General features: G+C 52.7%; 1 protein-coding gene across 2 annotated transcripts in view; it reads left to right on the forward strand.

The window, feature by feature from the left end:
• SLIT1 (slit guidance ligand 1) overlaps positions 1–19551 on the forward strand; it is a 170077-nt gene that overhangs the window by 115435 nt on the left and 35091 nt on the right. Inside the window, exons 5-18 of one of the 2 annotated variants that reach the window (XM_060643067.3) lie at positions 917–988; positions 2483–2554; positions 3161–3232; positions 3714–3877; positions 5160–5307; positions 5783–5854; positions 6373–6444; positions 8607–8678; positions 9416–9559; positions 15921–16084; positions 16813–16836; positions 16965–17109; positions 17723–17797; positions 17971–18114. In XM_060643067.3, coding sequence (XP_060499050.3) covers positions 917–988; positions 2483–2554; positions 3161–3232; positions 3714–3877; positions 5160–5307; positions 5783–5854; positions 6373–6444; positions 8607–8678; positions 9416–9559; positions 15921–16084; positions 16813–16836; positions 16965–17109; positions 17723–17797; positions 17971–18114 — 1440 coding nt within the window. The remainder of the gene's footprint in view (positions 1–916; positions 989–2482; positions 2555–3160; positions 3233–3713; positions 3878–5159; positions 5308–5782; positions 5855–6372; positions 6445–8606; positions 8679–9415; positions 9560–15920; positions 16085–16812; positions 16837–16964; positions 17110–17722; positions 17798–17970; positions 18115–19551) is intronic. The other variant, XM_060643068.3, reaches the window with a different exon arrangement.

Below are 19551 nucleotides of genomic sequence, written 5' to 3' on the forward strand. Positions count from 1 at the left end.
CTGCAGTGGTGAGGGAAAAACTGCCCTGCAAAGGCAGTAGTAAGGATGTTGTAAAAGTCTTTGGTAAGGATGCTGAGAGAGGAAGGGAGAGGCTGGTGGACAGGTGCCAGAGGCCCTATCTGCCAGCAGAGCCGGAGGAAGTGTCCAGAAGCTGGTCTGGGAACTTGCAGAGGCTGGGGATTTGCAGAGTCCCTGCAAGTCCGCCTCCCTCCATCAGGGCATTAATAATGGGGAAACGGCAAAGTCCTTGGTGACCTCTGCCATCCAAGTTGCAGGGCAGGGATGCAGCACTGTGGCCCCCCGCCAGTACGAGAAGCAGGTTCAAGGGCCAGACTCCGGTGTGGGTTCAGGCTCTTAGAGTCGGCTCTGCTGATGGCAGGCTCTGAGCACAGGATCTGGAGTCAGACCTGGCCTGGATTTCGTGACCTGAATCTGCCACATGCTGGCTGGGTTACCAGTGGTGCCTTCCTCCCGAGCCTTGTTCCTCCTCAGCAAAACAGAGAGTGAGTCGTGCGTACCACAGGCCCCAGGGTGGCGGTGGGCTTATTAAGAACCCCTCTTGGCTTGCTCCTTTACAGCCCTGGCTGATGCCGTGGGGGCTGAGCTGACCTCCCTGGGATCTGGCAGAGGAGTAGGTCACGGCCGCCCCAAGCTTGTCTCTCCAGCTGCAACCCCCTCCCTGCAGAGACAGGAGGCGATTGGGGGCAAAGCTCCCTCCAGGGCAGGGAGCCTCTCTCCAGCTCTGTCATTCATTCATTCATTCATTCATTCATTCATTCAACAAACACTTGCCTTACTGAGCACTGTTTTGGGTGCTGGAGCACTCTCTGGCCATCCTGACCTCCCTGACTCATCAGGGCACTCTGGAGAAGTCTCCTCTGATCGTGTTTTTCTCCCTCTGGCTTTATCCTCTCAGGGACCTGAGTGAGAACACCATCCAGGCCATCCCCAGGAAAGCCTTTCGTGGAGCTACAGACCTCAAAAATTTGTGAGTCCAGGCCTGGGAGGGACAAGGGTGGAGGGGCTGGAGGGCCACCCCTGCAGCATCCTGTGCATCTCCCCTAGCCCTGTGGTCCAGGCAGACAAGGAGCTGGTGTGGGCTCTGAGATGACTGACGGTCTTCTGGAACAATCTGGGGTCGAAGGAAACAGGCAGCCTTTGGGGACTGGGTAGAAGGGAGTGTCATGGACTGTGGGTGCTTAGGTGAGGTCCATTTAAATGGCACAGCCTCTATGCTCTTGCCCTTCAGCAGATTGAGAGAGCTGGGTTTGAATCTTCTCTTCCAGGTACATATTGTGTAAGTGGTTGCAAGTCAGTTAACTTCTCCCATGTACCTCACAGGCTTATTCTGAAGTTTAAACGAGACATGGAAATAAATACACTCTGTCCAGTGCTATTTAAATGTAATGGTTTAGGGGCACCTGGGTGGCTCAGTCGGTTCAATGTCCAACTCTTGATTTCGGCACAGGTCATGATCTCACGGTTTGTGGGTTCAAGCCCCACGTTGGGCTCTTTGCTGACCGTGCAGATCCTGCTTGGGATTCTGTCTCTGTCCCCCTCTCTCTGCCCCTCTCCTGCTTGAACTCTCTCACAAAATAAATAAATACACTGAAGAAAAAAAAAAAAAAAGAAAAGCTTAAAAACAAATAAATGTGACGGTTTATTCCTACTACTCAAATTTGTTCTGGTCCAGGCGTCCCACCTCCCTGAGCTCGGTGCCCGGCCTGTGTCTTGCTCCCTGACCCCATGTTTGTAGTAGACAGCGGAGCATGGCATTCTTTCCCAGGGGACCCAAGTCACAGCTCCGGTTTATTCCAAAGGCAGCATTCCAGGTGGCCACGGCTAGTCGGCCTCGCTTGGCACTCAGGGTGAAATCTGTTTGCCAGCGCTGGCTGCCGTTGCTCCAGGGAGAGGCTGTCTCATTTTCTAGCTGCCAGCACCCTCTAGGTGGTCTCCACGGCGGGGGCACAGAAGCCTGCTCCCCCAGAGCCTATGCCGACTTAGGTGAAGGAATACAATACAACTTTTATGTAGATGTGTTGTTTTAACTGAATCAGAAAGAATTGAAACTTTTATAAGTACGGTAAAACCTGGGTTTGTGACAAATGCATTCGGGAAACGTGCTTGTAATCCAAAGCGCTTGGACATCAGAGCGAATTTCAAGAACTGTCGGTCAGCTGCGATCACATGGCGTTAGCCGTCATGTACTGCTTGTATTGCAAGACATCGCTCGTTTGCCAAATCACAATTGACCAGAAATGTTTGCTCGTCTTGCGGAACACTCGCAAAACAAGTTACTCGCAATCCAAGGTTTTACTGTAGTTGCTATTTGGATGAACGCACGTGTACTGAATGAGTGGGGCCAGGCCTCTCTTTTTTTTTGTTTTTTTGTTTAACTAATGAGTGTTTGATCAAAACACATGGACAGACACCCCTGCTCTAGGCAACATGCATTCCGGTACAACTTTCCTTTGCTCCACAGACAGCTGGACAAGAACCAGATTAGCTGCATCGAGGAAGGGGCCTTCCGGGCTCTGCGGGGGCTGGAGGTGCTGTAAGTAGAACGTGGGAAGGGCAGCAGAGGCCTCAGAGCCTTGCTAATGCGGGAGTGGAGGCCCAGGCAGCTGGAGCTGGGCCAGGAGCAGCACAGGAGGTGTCCCGGGACACCCCGGGGGGGGGCAGTGCTAGGCCCAGGGCAGAGGCCATGCTCTCTGCTGCCCTAGACCCGCCACCCAGGATGGGGGTGGGGCACATGCTCACAGCATCGTACCTGTGGCGGGTGACCCAGGCTTACCCTGCTCACATGGACCCCAGGGAAGTGTCTGTGTCTTCCAGGACTTTCTGACACATGAAGCAGGAATGACTCCCTGTCTCCCTCTATGAAACCCCACCCTGGGGGTTTCAAACTGGCTTAAGCCTGTGGGCAGCTTTTCCCTCTCCCTGGAGTCCGTGGCTGCTGCCTGTTAGCCTCTGGCCCACTCTGGGCTATCCCTGAGGGTGGCTCCGTGTCACAAGCTCTTTGGCGGGCAAAGCCTCCGGGGTCCAGCCCGTGGATCTGGGTGTGAGAGTCTGTGTGCTTGTCAGAGAGCAGTCCTGTCCCTCCTTCGCACATAACTTCCTGCTGCATAGATGCCGACTGACTCTGCTTTCCCCTGGTCAGGACCCTGAACAACAACAACATCACCACCATCCCCGTGTCCAGCTTCAACCACATGCCCAAGCTGCGGACCTTGTGAGTCAGCTCAGGGGCAGCCTAGAGCCCGGCGGGCAAGCACAGGCTGGGGCCCCGGGTGGTGGGGAAGGGGGCAAAGGCTTCCACAGGCAGGAGAAAGGGCTCCTTCTCTGCATTCTCAGTGGTCATCCCAGGCTGGGAGTGTCAGAGCCATCCCAGGCTGGGAGGGAAGTGAGCTAAAATGGAAGGATGTTGAATGTCTTATATTTGGTTTCAACTTGGAGAACAAGTGCTTTGTTTTTGTGTTTGAGAATGAGGTATGCGATTCTGGGCAGTGGGTCTGTGTGAGCTCAGTGAGATGAATTGTTGCCTGGTCACACTGCAGCCAGCAGCTGCCCCTGAGAGAGCTGGGGGGCGGGGAGGGGCAGCGGCCAGAGGAGGTGTCCCCCCGCTGCAGGTAATCCCCATCGGTGTTCCTGCTGTTCGGCTGGGGGCTGGGGGCCCAGGGAGGTGGGTTGTGAGCTGCCCTGTCTCTCTGTAGCCGCCTGCACTCCAACCACCTGTTCTGTGACTGCCACCTGGCCTGGCTCTCCCAGTGGCTAAGGCAGCGGCCAACCATCGGGCTCTTCACCCAGTGCTCAGGCCCCGCCAGCCTGCGTGGCCTCAATGTAGCCGAGGTCCAGAAGAGTGAGTTCAGCTGCTCAGGTGGGTGCAGGCCTTTGACTGCCCATCACCTGCCTCCCGTTACCCCCACATCTCATTCCCTCCTATTACCTCCTGTCACCATGCACTAACATCTGGCCCACCCATGACCTCTCTTTGCTCATCACTTCCTTTTTCTACTCATCACCTACTGTCCTTATCCACCACTGCCTGGACCACTCACATCTCCGGTCCTTACCCATTATCTCCTATTCCCATCCATCACCTCCTGCCCCCACCCATCTCCCCCTCCTGCCCCATCCCTTATCTCCTGTTCTCACCCATCACAAAAACATCATGTCCAAGAATATTCAAGACAGCTTCTTTTCATAATAGCCCAGAGTTGGAGACAACCCAAATGTCCACCAGCAAGAGAATGGATTAACTAATTATGATATATCCATGTAATAGAATACTGCTCAGCAGCGACAAGGAACAAACCATGGATACGCACAACCACATGGGCAAATCTCACAGATTTTATATTGAGTGAAAGAAGCCGGACACAAAGAGGACCTGCTCTCTGATTTCATTTATGTCAAGTCCACAAATAAGCAGAACAGATCTTTGGAGACAGGTCTCAGAATAGTGGTAACTTGGACAAGGGGCATGGGGAACCCTTCTTAGATGACAGAAATGTTCTATGTCTGGGGACGGCTCTGTGGGTGTATCCATAAGTAGAAATTCAGCCGGATCTCCACTTAAGATGATGCACTTTAAATGTCGTACTTCAATTTAGAAAATTTATACCAGTCAGTAGGCTTTATCCTGGTTTTACCACCTATCAGCTGTGTGATTTTCCACAAACTAATACCTATCAAGGGCTCAGTTTTCCCACCTGTAAAATGGCCACAATAACATCGCACTCCTCATGGGTTCAGCAGTAGCATTAAATGAGTTACCACGCGTGTTAACATCGTTGCATGTGGCACAGAGCGAGTGCCCCATGGACATAGTCCTTGTCATTCTCTGGTGACCAATGAGGAGACTCAAAGTGTTGAGTGACGTGGACTAGAACCTGGAGCTTCGGAATTTAGGCCAGGATTTCCTAGCGCGTGAATCACACTCTCATGCAGCGCGGTTAGATCCAGGTTCAAGTTCAGCAAACATCTAGCAAGTACCTGCCATGTGCCAGGCACCCACAGAGTCACATGGTAGTCCCTGGTGATCTCCTCTGGTTCATCCTCAGTCAGAAAGACACATGTGCTCTGTATAATAATGCTGTATCTGGGGTGGGAGGTGTTGACATGGGACACCCCCAGATCACAGCCCACTGCTCCCTCAGGCCAAGGAGAAGCGGGCCGAGTGCCTTCCTGCACCCTGTCCTCCGGCTCCTGCCCGGCCATGTGCACCTGCAGCAATGGCATTGTGGACTGTCGTGGCAAAGGCCTCACCGCCATCCCCGCCAACCTGCCTGAGAGCATGACAGAGATGTGAGTACAGGGCAGGGAGGGTGCTGGGGCACAGGTGCTCGGGCCGGCCCGGCTCTGGCGGTCCAGGGAGGAGACGGAGCAGGGCTCTACTGCAGGGCTTGCCTGAGGCCCCTCTGTACAAATGGAGGAGATACAGTTAGCCTCAGCTGGGCTGAGCCCTTTGCCCAAAGCTGGACAGCTCTAGAGGGCTGGGGAAGGGGTGACTCTCTGTGGTCCATTGTCCAGCCCAGCTGAGTCCACTGCAGTCGGTTTCTTAGTATTAGCCTGATTTATGGGCCCCTTGCAGCCACCAAAGCTTGAGATAATGGGCTCCAATACAGCAGTGTACCTTTCCCCTGTTTGTGCCAGCCCATCTACTCCAGACGGAGGATGGGAACAGGGGCAAAGGGCCCTGTTTGGGCAGGTGATTCCAGCAGGCAACAGTCAGGACTGGGGTAACCTGACCCTGGGCTTCCTCTGTGTTCTCTCTCTGCAGCCGCCTGGAGCTCAATGGGATCAAGTCCATCCCTCCCGGAGCCTTCTCTCCCTACAGAAAACTGCGGAGGATGTGAGCACCTCGCACTGCTTCCTGGGGGTCAGCTTGGGGCAGGAGGAAAAGCCTGGAGCAGGCAGCCACAGACACGGGGCAGGTCTTGACTCTACCTGCCCAGGTCATCTGTGACATGTGGATGGTGGTGCTGTGACCCCGTCATAGGGTTATCATGAGGCCTAAATGGGGTGTTGAGCCTGAGTCTGGCACATGACCAGAGCTGACTGTCACCCTCCTATTTCAGCAGGGGCACTACTAGGACATGAGAGGCGGTGTAGGGGAAACTGGGATGCTGGGTAAAGCTTTATCAAGAAGGGAGACCAAGGCTGGACTTCCTGGCCTGAGCATGACTCTCTCACGGCACGGGGAAATAGTGGCCGGGGCATTTCAGGTGGATGGGAGAACTGGCCCCTCATTTTCCTAATGTCAAAGAAATGTCTGCCCTCCCATGGCATCTGGGAGGAGGGGCCAAGCGGGAGGAGGGGCTTGGTGGCCACCGAGGGATTCAGCCGTCTTCCCTCCTGCGCACTTTGCAGAGACCTGAGCAACAACCAGATTGCAGAGATCGCTCCCGATGCCTTCCAGGGCCTCCGCTCCCTGAACTCGCTGTGAGTAGCAGTGCAAGTCCACCAGGGTCCAGGGAGCCCCCCGCCCCTGTGCTGTGGCCACTCTGATGGGCCCTGGAGGGGGATGCTGTGCCCAGCTCCCCCTTCCTCTCTGGTGGACGCTCTGCAACTGGGAAGGGGTGGAGGGAATCCAGGGCTGAGTGCCTGGAAAAGCCAGGCCGAGCTGTTGCCCCTGGCAACTCTGATGCTTTTCCTGCCACGAAGGGGATTTTCCCAGTATCCTTTGCTACAGTCTTCTGACTTGGCCCAGGCTTCCTTTTGCCCCCCCCCCCCCCCACCACAGAGGCCCAGCACTCTATGCTCCTAAACTTCCCCAGCTCACATGTAAGGGCAGCCACTCTCAGCTCCAGTTGTGACAACTGTCACACCTTGTATCTTTCCTCCCAAATGTGCTCTGATCCCAGGTTGCGGTGGGTGATGTGAAAAAAGCGTTTTCCTCCACTTCTGTCCATTTTCCTTCCCTGGAGGGTTTATTGTGTGTGTGTGGGGGGAGGGATGGGGGGGGTGAAGGTGGGGGTGGGGTCCATCAATCTACAAAATGTCATGCAGCTTCAAAAATGTTACTTCATCTCTCCTTTTCCCGGTGCCCTTGCTTGTACCCCAAGTTCACCAAGTCTCTTGCTGTCGGAGGTCTATGCAGAGAGTGCACTGTAGCTGGGCGAGTTCCCCATTGGTAGGGGCCTTTTGTTACTCTTAAGAGTTAGTGTTTCTGCTTGTCCTTGGCAGCAATGGACACATGCCTTGTATAGATTAGGGGCCTGAGAAGTGAGATAGGATGGAACTCCCCCTTGGGGAGTGCGTGAGGCTGCCAGCTCAGTGCCTCTCTGTGAGCCTTATTCTCTTGGAGTAGAGTCTGAGCTAGTGGGTGGGACTGTTTGTGAATGGCACCCTGTAAGTTGTGCAGTATACAACCTACACGGCTGTACCTGACGGCCTGGTGATGAGTCTCTATCATTGGCTGAGGAGATCAGAATCTGGAGGTGACCTGCCAAAATGCAATAACATTTAAGTAGGTTCCTGTTGCTTGTAGGTACCTGGTCAAAGCCATTTCCCCACCATCTGGGAACTTTTGTGCTGATGTCGTGTTAACGGACCTCATTGATAGCATCCATCTTGGCAGACCCTGACCTTGTCTCCCTGCTTCAGCCCCTGTCCCCTCCACTCTGTTCTCCACCGAGCATATTGAGGGATCTTTCCAAATGCAAATCTGATCATGTCTCAGAGGCTTCCTGGTGCTGGCTGGGTAAAATCCAAGCTATTATTCCATTTGTTTCCCCTGAGCCACACTGACCCCCCCCCCCCAGGGGGAGGGGCAACCTGGACCCCACCGTAGGGCCTTTGCTTCTGCCATGCCCTTCTTCAGGAAGGATCTTGAAGCCGTGTATGAAGAGACCACATATACTGTTTTTACTCAGCCTGAACTGTTTATAGGGGTGGCTTATGGGGGCTGCTTGTGATATTGGGCAAGTTCCCAAGCCCCGTTGGTACTTCATCCTCTGCCCCAACCCATTCTTGCCTGCATGGCTTTTTTGAACCTTTGCTTTTTTTTGTATCATACACCAGAATTCCTGCTCAACGCAGAGAACTCAGGTATGACACCCACTCGTACCCCACCGCCCAGATCTCAGCTCGGCTAAACTGATCTTTCTTTCTGGGGTGTTTTCTGTTGCTTGACGTCAGAGCTCATTCCACACGTGCCGTCTGGCCTTCCTGTTCTTTTTCCTATAATCCTCTGAAAATATGTTAATTATCCTGCTCATGGGATTTTCTCCTCCTTGAACCTTTTAGATCCAGGGCCGGGTTAATTTCCCATGAAGTTCCCCAGAGGGCCCCTTTGCAGGCTTCTGGGGGTTCCATGTGTGAGGCAGAGAGTGGGTTATTGGGGGGCTGCTCCTACAGTAGCGGGGGATCACTGCTGCCTCTAGCCCATAGGGTACCTTTTGCAAACTACAAATGGGGAACCCTTTAGGAACACACCTTACTGCCACCTGCTGGCAACTTGTTACAACAAACTGACACCACCACGCTGTGCCCTGTGAATGGCTTAGCAGTGGTGCCGTTGTGTGGGTGTGACTGGCAGAGCCCTGTCCCTCCTGGTGGGCTGTCCTCTTACTCTCTCTCTTTCTGCTGCCTTTTGTTTCCAGGGTCCTGTATGGGAACAAGATCACAGACCTCCCCCGGGGTGTGTTTGGAGGCCTGTACACCCTACAGCTCCTGTAAGGACCCATCTGCAGGTGTCCTTGGGTGGCGCCCAGGGAGGGGGCTAGTATTCCTCTGGCTTCTCAGACTAGCCTTGTCAGCCTCTTTGGGGTGTGGGACTCGTTGGGGCAAGGAGCTTGGATGATGACAGAGCTGGGGGTGCCATGGGGGACTCTGGGACTCTGGCAAGGCCAGAGAGGGAGGGGGGGTCAGGTTCAGGACGCCTGAGCTGAGAGGCTCCCGCGATGCAGCCTGTGTTCCCAAGGAGGTCAGCATGGCTGGGGACAGACTTGACTCCTGCAAGGGGACATCCAGACCCAGCTCAGCCTCCTTCAACCATGAGAGTTCAGGCAAGGGTTCTCTCCCAGAATCTGAGAGGCACGGAACCTAAATGCTCCATCTCAGATACTTGGAAACCCGGCAGACTCTGGAAAGGAGGGGAGCCCCCAAAATGTCTTTGGGAGGAGGCCTGACCACTGTGCCCTTTGCTTCCCAAGAACCCCATGAGCACTTGTAGCAGTTGCTTGAAAGGGAGAGGAGCAGTGGAACAGGATGATCCCTCGCTTAGAGAGGGCAGTCGGACTTCTCGGCTTCCTGTATGGAGTGGACATGCAGAGGGCCAGACCCCCTGCACCTGCTCCTGTGCTCTTCTCCCCGAGACAATGCATGCTTCGTGCCGGGAGGTGCCCAGGGCATGTTGATGCAGCTGGATCCGCGCCTCTCCCCTCACCAGCTGGCCCTGGTCTGCCCACAGGCTCTTGAACGCCAACAAGATCAACTGTGTCCGGCCCGATGCCTTCCAGGATCTGCAGAACCTCTCGCTCCTCTCCCTGTATGACAACAAGATCCAGAGTCTCGCCAAGGGCACCTTCACCTCCCTGCGGGCCATCCAGACCCTGTGAGTGCCCTCTTGCCCTCCTCCCCTCGGTCCCTGCACCTGCAGGAAGACTTAGGGGGAGGCGACAGCCCCCCAGGGACAGGCAGCTGTCTTGCCCTGTGCCTTTTGCTCACCAGGATGGCCTCTCACAGAGGAAAGAGCACAGATTTGGGATTGGATAGTCCTGGGTCCAAATCCCAGCTATGCCTCTTATTAGCTGTGTGACTCTAGGCAACTTAATTTAGCTTCTCTGGGCTTCAGCTCACTCATTCATAAAATGAGGATACTATTTTCTTCAGGGGTTGTTATGAGATAAAAGGGGATGTTTGTACAGAACTTAGTTCATTGTAAATGCTCCTTAAATGCTGGCTGTAATTAATAATAATAATAATATCAATTCTAAGACATCCGTTGTTTCTACCTTAACAGCTCTAAGCTGGGATGAATATTACAATCAATGGCATGTCATTTAATTGACAGAATTTTTTTTTTTAACGTTCATTCATTATTGAAAGACAGAGAGAGACAGAGCATGAGTATGGGAGGGGCAGAGAGAGGAGGAGACACAGAATCCGAAGCAGGCTCCAGGCTCTGAGCTGTTAGCACAGAGCCTGATGCAGGGCTCGAACTCACAAACTGTGAGATCATGACCCGAGCTGAAGTCAGACGCTTAACCGACTGAGCCACCCAGGTGCCCCTAATTGGCAGGATTTTGTTCTTTTCTGCTAATACATAAAATAACAGAGCATCTTGCAACTGATAATATCTTAAACCAGATGAAATATGGTAATAGCACTGATGGCTATAAATTAAAAATTAGAGAGGAACAACCCTAGGCATTTATTTTAATCTTTTACTGAAGGAAATTATAAACATATTCAAAGCAGAATAGTGAGCCTCCTAGAATTCATCGCCCAGCTCTAACTCGTGGCCAGTCTTGTTTCATAATATCCCCTCTTCCTACCTCCCAGACTATCTAGAAGTAAACCCCAGCATCACTCATCATCTATACAGACTTCATACATATGTATAAAAGGCAAAGATTCTTTGAAAACGCAACCACAACACTGTTATTATATCTAAAAATTTAACACTTCTTTGATATCATCAGATATCGAATTAGTGTTTAAATTAAGCGTCTCATACATATCATACAGTTTTTAAAATAACTTGTCTGAATCCGGAGCTAAATAAGGCCTAGATGGTACAACTGGCTGACACTGGCTGATGTATCACTAAGTTGTTTTTAGCCTCTAGGTGTCCTCTCCATGGCCTTGTTCCTTGTGCTATGTTAGTCGAAGGCATTGTGTTATTGCATCCACAGAGCTCCCCATGGTCTGCACGTTGCTGGGAGATTACATTCCCTGTGATGTAGCTTCACATTCCCCTCTGTCCTGTCTGTGTCCTGCAGATAGAAAATTCTATCCAGGAGCTTGGTCAGGTTCGGATTTTTTTTTCTCTTCTTTAGGCAGGATGACTCCACAGAACTGTGTACTTCCACTGGGAGTCCTATGATATCTGGTCAGCTCTCTTGGTGTAATAAACACAGCCGCTCATTTCAGTGCCTGGACCCATTCATTCATTAGGGATCCTGAAATGGTGATACTGGATTTCTAACATTCCTTCTTCATTTGATAATGCTGTTGTGGTTATGCTTGAAAAAGGAATCCTTACCTGCGGTGTGACTTGATGAGCCGACCTGTGGGTCCAGAGCTGCGTGCTTAATGGACATTTACTGTTACTATCGCCATGGCCCTTGTTGTCACTGTCATCCTGCCATTATTTATCCACTGGACAGTGGTCTCCATCAGATAATACGTGCACGGAGCACCAGCATACATTGACACAGGTCAAAGAAAAAGCACAGCTCTTACTCCCCGGGAACCACGCTCATCAGCAGGGACATTAGCCACAAAGACAAACTTGTTAAAGCCCATGTGCCCACCTGCAGCCCACACCTGCTAATTAATTTTCTTACAGCCAAGGAGAAGGGGATAGAACACTATGGGGAAATCTTGCCAAATACGTGAAATTCAAAGTTACAGGGAGACATCGGCAAGGTGGATTATTTTATGCAGCTGGCGGGATGTCCGAGAGACATGCACTCAGGAGATTTCAAGGTCGGGGACCCCCGCACAGGAAAGACTTGAGGATGGGGAACGGGACTGAGGGTCTCATGCAAGGAACTGTCACCCTCTCAAGGTGGAAAGAGAGTGAACAAATCAAATGGATCGCGCTCCCTGGGGATGGTTTCTGTCTGTGTCCACTTCCCTGACTGGATTTCAGAGAGTTCCCGCCAGACGGCATGCCTGAGATCTTGGCCACTGCCCGTAGGGCAGTAGTGGGGCACAAAGCTGGAGCAGAATGTTAGAACAGGAAGTCTTCCCACAGGTGAGATCGAAATAGTGGTGACACTGAAAACAGCAGTCACTGCTGTTTATCGAGCCCTCACAGAATGCCAGGCCACTGCTCTTTCCATGTATTCTCTTACTGAATACTCACAGTGGCCTGTGGCGGGAGGGTCTAGCATCCCTGACTTCACTGATGAGGAAACAGAGGCAGGAGGTCATGTGACTCACTCAAGGTCACACAACATCTTAGTAGGGCAGGGATTTGGTCTCAGGCATCTCTTTCACCATCGCTGAGAAGGCAGTTAACTTTCCCCTCAATTGTGCTTTTTTCCATAAGACTAGACCTTATTATTTAAAGGCCGTAAAACAGAACTGGACTTTCATAAACAACTAATGTATATTAACAACTCAAATATAGTTTGGAATAAGAATAAACGAAATACAAATCTGAGGTATAATCAGGTATTCTCAATACAGGTTTGGATGGTTAAACCCCTTTACTGAATCGTGTGTCCGGCCTGATATCAACTCCCCACATCCTGCTTGATTTGTCCGTGGCTCCGAGATCTGTGGCTCAGTGCCTTGTGTCTCAATACTGATTTTGCTGCAGTTTTCCTTGCCCCAAGAGATTTTTCAAGGTTTGTTTTTTTTTAAACAGCTTTCATGAGGCTTGCCTGGGTGGCTCAGTCAGTGAAACGTCCAACTCTTGATTTCAGCTCAGGTCATGATCTCACAGTTTGTGGGTTCCAGTCCCCACATCAGGCCGTGTGCTGATGTCGCAGAGCCTGCTTGGGGATTCTGTGTCTCTCTCCCTCTCTCTGCCCTTCCCCTGCCCCTGCTAATGCTCTTTCTCAAAATAAATAAATGAAACTTAAAATACTTTCAGGAGGTATAAATTATATACCAAAAAACCCACCTGTTCCAAGTGTGCAATTCAGTGATTTTTAGGATATTTCAATTATTCAGCTATCACCACAATCAAATTTTAGAACATTTCCATCACTCCCTCAAAATCTCTTGTGTCCCTTTTCCAGTCAGTCCCTATTGCCAGCTCATCCCCAGGCAGCCACTCATCTAATTTCTGTCTTTGTAGTTTGCTTTTTCTGAACATTTCATAAAAATGGAATCACCATGATGTGTCATCTTGTGACTGACTTCTTTCACTTAGCATTGTGAGGTTTTGGTTTTTTTTAATGTTTATTTATTATTGAGAGAGACAGAGACAGAGACAGAGCAGGGGAGGGGCAGAGAGAGAGCAAGACACAGAATCCGAAGCAGGCTCCAGGCTCTGAGCTGTCCGCACAGAGCCCGATGTGGGGCTCGAACCCACAAACCATGAGATCGTGACCTGAGCTGAAGTTGGACGCTCAACTGACTGAGCCACCCAGGTGTCCCAGCATTGTGTGTCTGAGGTTCGTCCACGTCGCAGTATGTATCAGTACTTTGTTCCTTTTTATTTATTGCCAAGTAATTTCCTATTGAATGGATAGACCACATTGTGTTTATCTTTTCTAGTTGGTGGACATCTGGATTTCCACTTTGGAATCGTTATGAATAAGGCTGCTATGAATATTTGCTTGCAAATCTTTATGTGGACAAATGTTTTAATTTCTCTTAGAATTTCTGGGTCACGTAGGAAATCTGTGTTTAACTTTTAAAAAATCGTCAGTTTTCTGGGCGCGTGGCTGGCTCAGTCGGTTGAGCGTCCAACTTCGGCTCAGGTCACGATCTCACAGTTTGTGAGTTCGAGGCTCACGTTAGGCTCTGTGCCGACAGCTCAGAGCCTGGAGCCTGCTTCGGATTCTGTGTCTCCTCCTCTCTCTGCCCCTCCCCTGCTCATGCTCTGTCTCTCAAAAATAAAATAAATGTTAAAAAGAATTTTTTTTAAATTGTCAGCTTTCCTAAGTGGCTATAAGCCCCATTTTATGTTCCTACCAGCAGTGTATTATAAGGGTTCCATTTTGTCTGCATCCTTGCCAATACCTGGTATCATTCGTCTTTTTGATTATGGCCACCATAGCGGGTGTGGAGTGGTAGCTCATTGTGGGTTTAACTTGATTAATGATGCTGAGCATCTCTCCCCCAAGATTTTTAGTTGTGACTTCTTGAGTGCATATTCCAAGGAAGACGCTGAGAATACAGTCTTCCCTTCCACCTTCTACTGTGACAAATGTTCACGGCCACACATGCAGCACATTTCTGGGTGTGCCTTTAACATGATGATATTTTCCCAAGCTGGTATTTTTTCCTTCTTCTTGAGCAATTTCCCTTCTCAGCTCCCTGCCCTTTGCAATTATTAAAAACTCTAATTTGTGTCAAATACTGAAGCCTCTTGTCTCTGTGGGTGGTTCAAGTTTTTATAGATTGGTTTTGACACAAATAACCTGTTCTTAAAAAGGATATATTCTACGCCGCACCCCTGGAACATTTTAACGTGTGCCTGAATAACATAATTGGATTGATTTTAAGCAGTTTTCTACCAAGATTGTGATAAAGGGAAGCCATTAGTTCAGGCAGAGGCCGGGCAGTGAGGCATAGGCAGATGTGGCTGGGTGGTCGGGAGGGTCCCAGAGCAAGCCCCGACTCCTAATACGTTTTCCATCAGCAATGAACTCTGCCATGGGGAGTCAGCAAACACGTCTTCTCTGCAAATTGACAGTTTGAATAGGGAGACAAATGTGCAACTAGATGCAGAAGGCCCGGCCCACCTGGTGATGCTGACAGGAGCCTGGACTCAGGCAGGCAAGCGGGGACAGTGCCCAGGGGGAGTGGCAGGGACGTCTGGGCCAAGAAGGCTCCAACCAAGCATCCCACCTTCATCCAGAGCCCAGGAGGTGATGAACAGGAGAGCGAGTGACCGAGGTCTGAGCTGAGCTGGGTGCAAACCCTGAGCAGCAGTTGTGTCTCTGCCTGCAGAGCCCTGTTGGCCCATCAGGGCACTGGGCTGAGGCCATGAAGTGGACGGCCTGAAGTGGTGGCATTAGATGGGCCTCTGAGCTGGCCCCTGCTCTGTCTCCCTGTACTTCCGTGCAGAAGCATTGGCTCTCAGGTACAGTAGCCTGAGCAGGTGCTAGAATATTCTTCCCTGGCTGTCTCAGTTTAGAAAGCAGGACATGCCCAGTGCTGTGATGGCCCAGATGCAGGTCAGCAAGCTGGCTGCTGGGGTGGTTCAGATGTGGCTGGTCTGAGCCTTTTGGGGGTGGTGAGGGCCCACAAACAGGAAAACCAGCCCTGTGGTTGCTTACAGGAACCCAGATTGCTATAGTCAGCATCACCTATCAGCTGCCCCCTCCCCACACCTACCCTGCTGGTCACACAGGCAGCCTGGAAAGAGAGTAAGAGTGACTTCCCAATAAGTAGCTATCCGGCCATGTTCTCTGAATTTCCCTTGTGTCAAGAGACAGCATGTAAAATGGTCAGGGGGAAGCAGTCCCAAAGGCCTGGGGTGGGAACGGAGATTCCCGTAAGTGAGAGGCTGCAGCAGGCACTTTGACACACGTCACCCCAGCTGCAGGACCCAGCCTCGCACCCCTGGCCTCATCCCCTTCCTGACAAAGGCTGTGGAAAGAAGCTGCTGTCGTCCAAGGCCACGTGGAAGGGACGACCCACATCAAAGGCTTCTGGGCACTGACAGTCCTGGGTTCAAGTACCCGCTGTGTCCCCTCACCCATGGAATGATGGGGTGATCTGGCCAGCGTCCAGGTCACTCTTGCCTCCACTGGTGTCTGTGAAATGTCCCAGGGTGGGTACAGGTAGGTAGATGGACAGGGGACAGAGTGAGGCTTGAAGTGGGGTGTGTAGCAGGGACAGCTGGACACCCAGAGCCTGCAGAGATCCTTCCCTGCTGCGATGCCCTGGCAAGACTTCTCCAGCTGATGGGTGTGCCTGGGGGGTGGCCCCAGGTGGTGCATCTCCCCCGGGGCCCAGCCCTGGGCTTGGAGCCACCCGGAGGCAGTGAGGCCCTGTCCAGGCAGAGGTCAGTGCAAGTTTGCAACCCTGTCTCTGATCCCCACCCTGCCCCCTTTGGACAGGCACCTGGCACAGAACCCTTTCATCTGCGACTGTAACCTCAAGGGGCTGGCAGACTTCCTGCGCACCAACCCCATTGAGACGAGCGGGGCCCGCTGTGCCAGCCCCCGGCGCCTCGCCAACAAGCGCATCGGGCAGATCAAGAGCAAGAAGTTCCGGTGCTCAGGTAGCTGCCCGCTTGCCCACCTGTCTGTCTGTCCACCTGCCTGCCTGTCTTCAGTCTGCTCAGGGACCTGGTGGTGGTTTCTGGATGGCTCCAACAGGGGCGTCCTAGGCCACCGGAGACCCTCTCAGAGGGGGTAGTTCCGAGACTATAGACTTGGATCTGAACGGTTGGTCAGCCCCACCCCTCACTTTACTGGGGCTCAGGGAAGGGGAGGGCTGGCTGAAGGTCCCTGAGGGAGGACTCCCGCACAAGGACCCAGGTTCCTCTGCTCCCAGGTCAGTTTGCTTTCATGCTACTGCTTTTCACACTCGAGAAGCCTGGGAGCTCTCCTCAGGGAGAGAGCTGCCTCCTCCAGGCTCTGGGGCAGCAGAAACTGGCTGGGGACAGTGTGAGTCAGCTTCTGAGCCTGGATCCTGGTCAGGAACCGGGTGCCTCTCTGCCCCATCCCCGTCTTGTACCATTGCATATGAGCGTTGCCATGGTTTGGGCGCTCCCCGAGAGGTTCATTTGGGGGTGGTACCACCCCAGCATCAGCCTGGCCAAGGAACATCTGTGCTCTGTGGCAAAGCCTTCTCCACATGGGGGCTGGGCAGGCGGGCTCTGGGGCCCTGATTTGGGACCCCAGTGTTATTCCCGGGGTGCCTGCACCTGGGCAGCGGGACTGGGGCCTGGGCTCTTGCACATCCTGGAAGATTCCAGCTTGATGGTGTTTCTGCTTCTCTCCCCAGCCAAAGAGCAGTATTTCATTCCAGGTAGGAGAGTCCGGGGGACCTAGGGGGTTGGGGCGGTGGCAGCTGGTGGGCAGGGGCAGCAGGCTGAGGGGGCTAGGGAGACCCTGCCCTGGGGCCCACAGCCTCCCGCCCCTGCCCTCTCACCGTAGGCACGGAGGATTACCAGCTGAACAGCGAGTGCAACAGCGACGTGGTCTGTCCCCACAAGTGCCGCTGTGAGGCCAGCCTGGTGGAGTGCTCCAGCCTGAAGCTCACCAAGATCCCTGAGCGCATCCCCCAGTCCACGGCCGAGCTGTGAGGGCCCCCAGCCCCTGCACATCCTCACCGGTCCCCAGTCCTCCTAGCCCTCCTCGATCCACACTGGGCTTTCCCCCAGTCCGGCTCTGTTTGGGACCGCTGGAGACTCCAGCATGGCAGCGGCTGGCTTTAGCAGGAAGCACCTCCCCACCCCTGAAGCCCCTCTGCTTCTGACTCACCGCCTCCAGACCCTTCCAACAATCTCTGGCGTGCAGGGAAGGTCATCAGCCTGAGCCGGGGTGCCTTTTCTCAACCAGGCTTTTGCCTTCTGGGAGATGTGATTCCATTAGATCAAGTTGGATCTTAAGCCATACTCTATTTTTTTTCTTTAAAAACATAAATTTGTGCACATGCCTATGTGCACGAATAGCTACACGTATCTGTCCTTCATGTATGTAAGTTTTCATGGCATTTTTAGTGTTAAAAGTACCCCACTCACCGCCCCTCCCAGCACCATCATCCACCCTTCCTTTGATAAGCGATCAGTTTGCCTTGCCAGATAAATTCTTCTGGGAGCCCCTTTGTTTGAGTCCCAAATATTCTCAATTTGGAAGATACTCTAATGTCTGTCATTTATGAATGTGTAAGTTCTCTTCATTGCCTCTTACAGACGATTAAACAACAATGAGATTTCCATCCTGGAAGCCACTGGGATATTTAAAAAACTCACTCATCTGAAGAAGATGTGAGTTACCCATTGGCGGGGAGGTTGTGGCCAGGACTCTAGCTGGGGAGGGAGAAGGAAAATATTGTGTGTGTGGGGAGTTTCATGGGGGCAGAGCTCCCCTGCAGGGGGCGGGTGCAGGAAGGTGGGGGAGGGTCCACAACTCCATAATCTTTCTGCCGCCCTCTATCCAGCAATCTGAGCAACAACAAGGTGTCCGAAATTGAAGATGGGGCCTTCGAGGGTGCGGGCTCTGTGAGCGAGCTGCACCTGACCGCCAACCAGCTGGAGTCCATCCGGAGCGGCATGTTCCGAGGCCTGGACGGCTTGAGGACGCTGTGAGTGTGCGGGCCAGGGAGCAGGGCCAGACTGCAACGGGCAAAAGCAAGCTAGCGTGTCGGTGTCTGCATCAGGAGAGAGGATGGGAGGCACCCCTCCCGACCCCGGCTGGCAGGAGGAGAGGGGCAGCTGAGGGTGTATGAGGTCTACAGCCAGGGTCTGCAGGGGGCAAATAATCAGATGTTGGTAACCGTGGTGAGGCCTGCTTTCTTGTTCCCTGGGGTGTGGGGTCGATGCTTGGTGAAGGGGCCGGTGGGGGTGGGCCCTTTTGGAGGTTCCCCCTCACTGCCCTCTCATCAGGCTGCAAGAGCACCGCACGTGTGTTTAGTTCAGGAGTGGCAGGAGGGCTGGGTGGCCCCAAGGCGGGGACATTGCTGAGGTGACTCAGCCAGTGCGGAAGGGGGAGGAGGGATGGCCCATTATCTCTGGGATTCTGGGATCCCATGAACCAGAGCCCAGCCAGAGCTAACCAGACTTTGGGACTCAGTAGATCCTGGGGTCACCCGCACCCCCCCCACAAGTGCTGCAGAGCGCCCCCCCCCCCAGCTCCACGCGGGCGGCACTAGCTCTTCACGTGACCACATAGACCTTTCAAGGGCGCAATAGACCGTGCTGTCCAGTTGGACTTCCTACAGTGGCAGAAGTGTCCCACGTCTACACTGTCTAGTCAGTAGCCACGTGTGGCTGTTGACATGGGGCTAGCGCTGTTGAGGCACAACATTTTGAATTTCACTTCATTTTAATTCTTTTGAATCTGAACAGCCAAGGGCCACTATGGGGTGGGGGGAGCATAGCTCTAGATGCCCCCCTGCTGGGTTTAAATCCCAGACCGGCTGTAGGGCTATCCATCCGTTTTCAGAGGACACATCATGGAATTTGTGTAAAGGAAATGAATATATGAGGGGTTCCCTGTGGGTTTAGGGTTTGTTGTTGTTGTTTGGTTGGTTTGGTTTACAGAAAGGGGATGCCCTTTGTGCTGTGTTTTGCCACTGACTTCTTTCACACGTGGATCTAGTGGGACTGTTTTCCCAGGCTGTTCACATGGGGCTGCCTCATTCTTCTCTATAATTGCCGGGTAGTCCTTGAATGAGGGTGTCGTGGGCTAGTCAGCCAGTCACGTGGGTTCTTTCTGAGGGAGGTGTGGATGGGGCTGGAGGAGAGGGGAAGGGCTGGTCTGGGGCAGAGCCGGTAAGAGCCCATGAGTGACAGCGCAGGCACGGGAAGAGAAGTGCCATAACCCCTCCAGCCCACACAAACGCTGTTAATTGTCCATATCAACTACTTTCCAGTCTTCTGTATCCACACATGTTCTTGCACATATGCACACACACACACCCATACACCTGGGTGCTTCCATGTAGGTATTTCTGAACGGAGTCCTAGAATCCATTTTATTTAGTAACCTGCTTTGTCTTAAACACAACGTGAGCACCTTT

Source organism: Panthera onca, chromosome D2 (genome assembly GCF_046562875.1).
Source record: "Panthera onca isolate mPanOnc1 chromosome D2, mPanOnc1 haplotype 2, whole genome shotgun sequence".
Classification (NCBI taxonomy): domain Eukaryota; kingdom Metazoa; phylum Chordata; class Mammalia; order Carnivora; family Felidae; genus Panthera; species Panthera onca.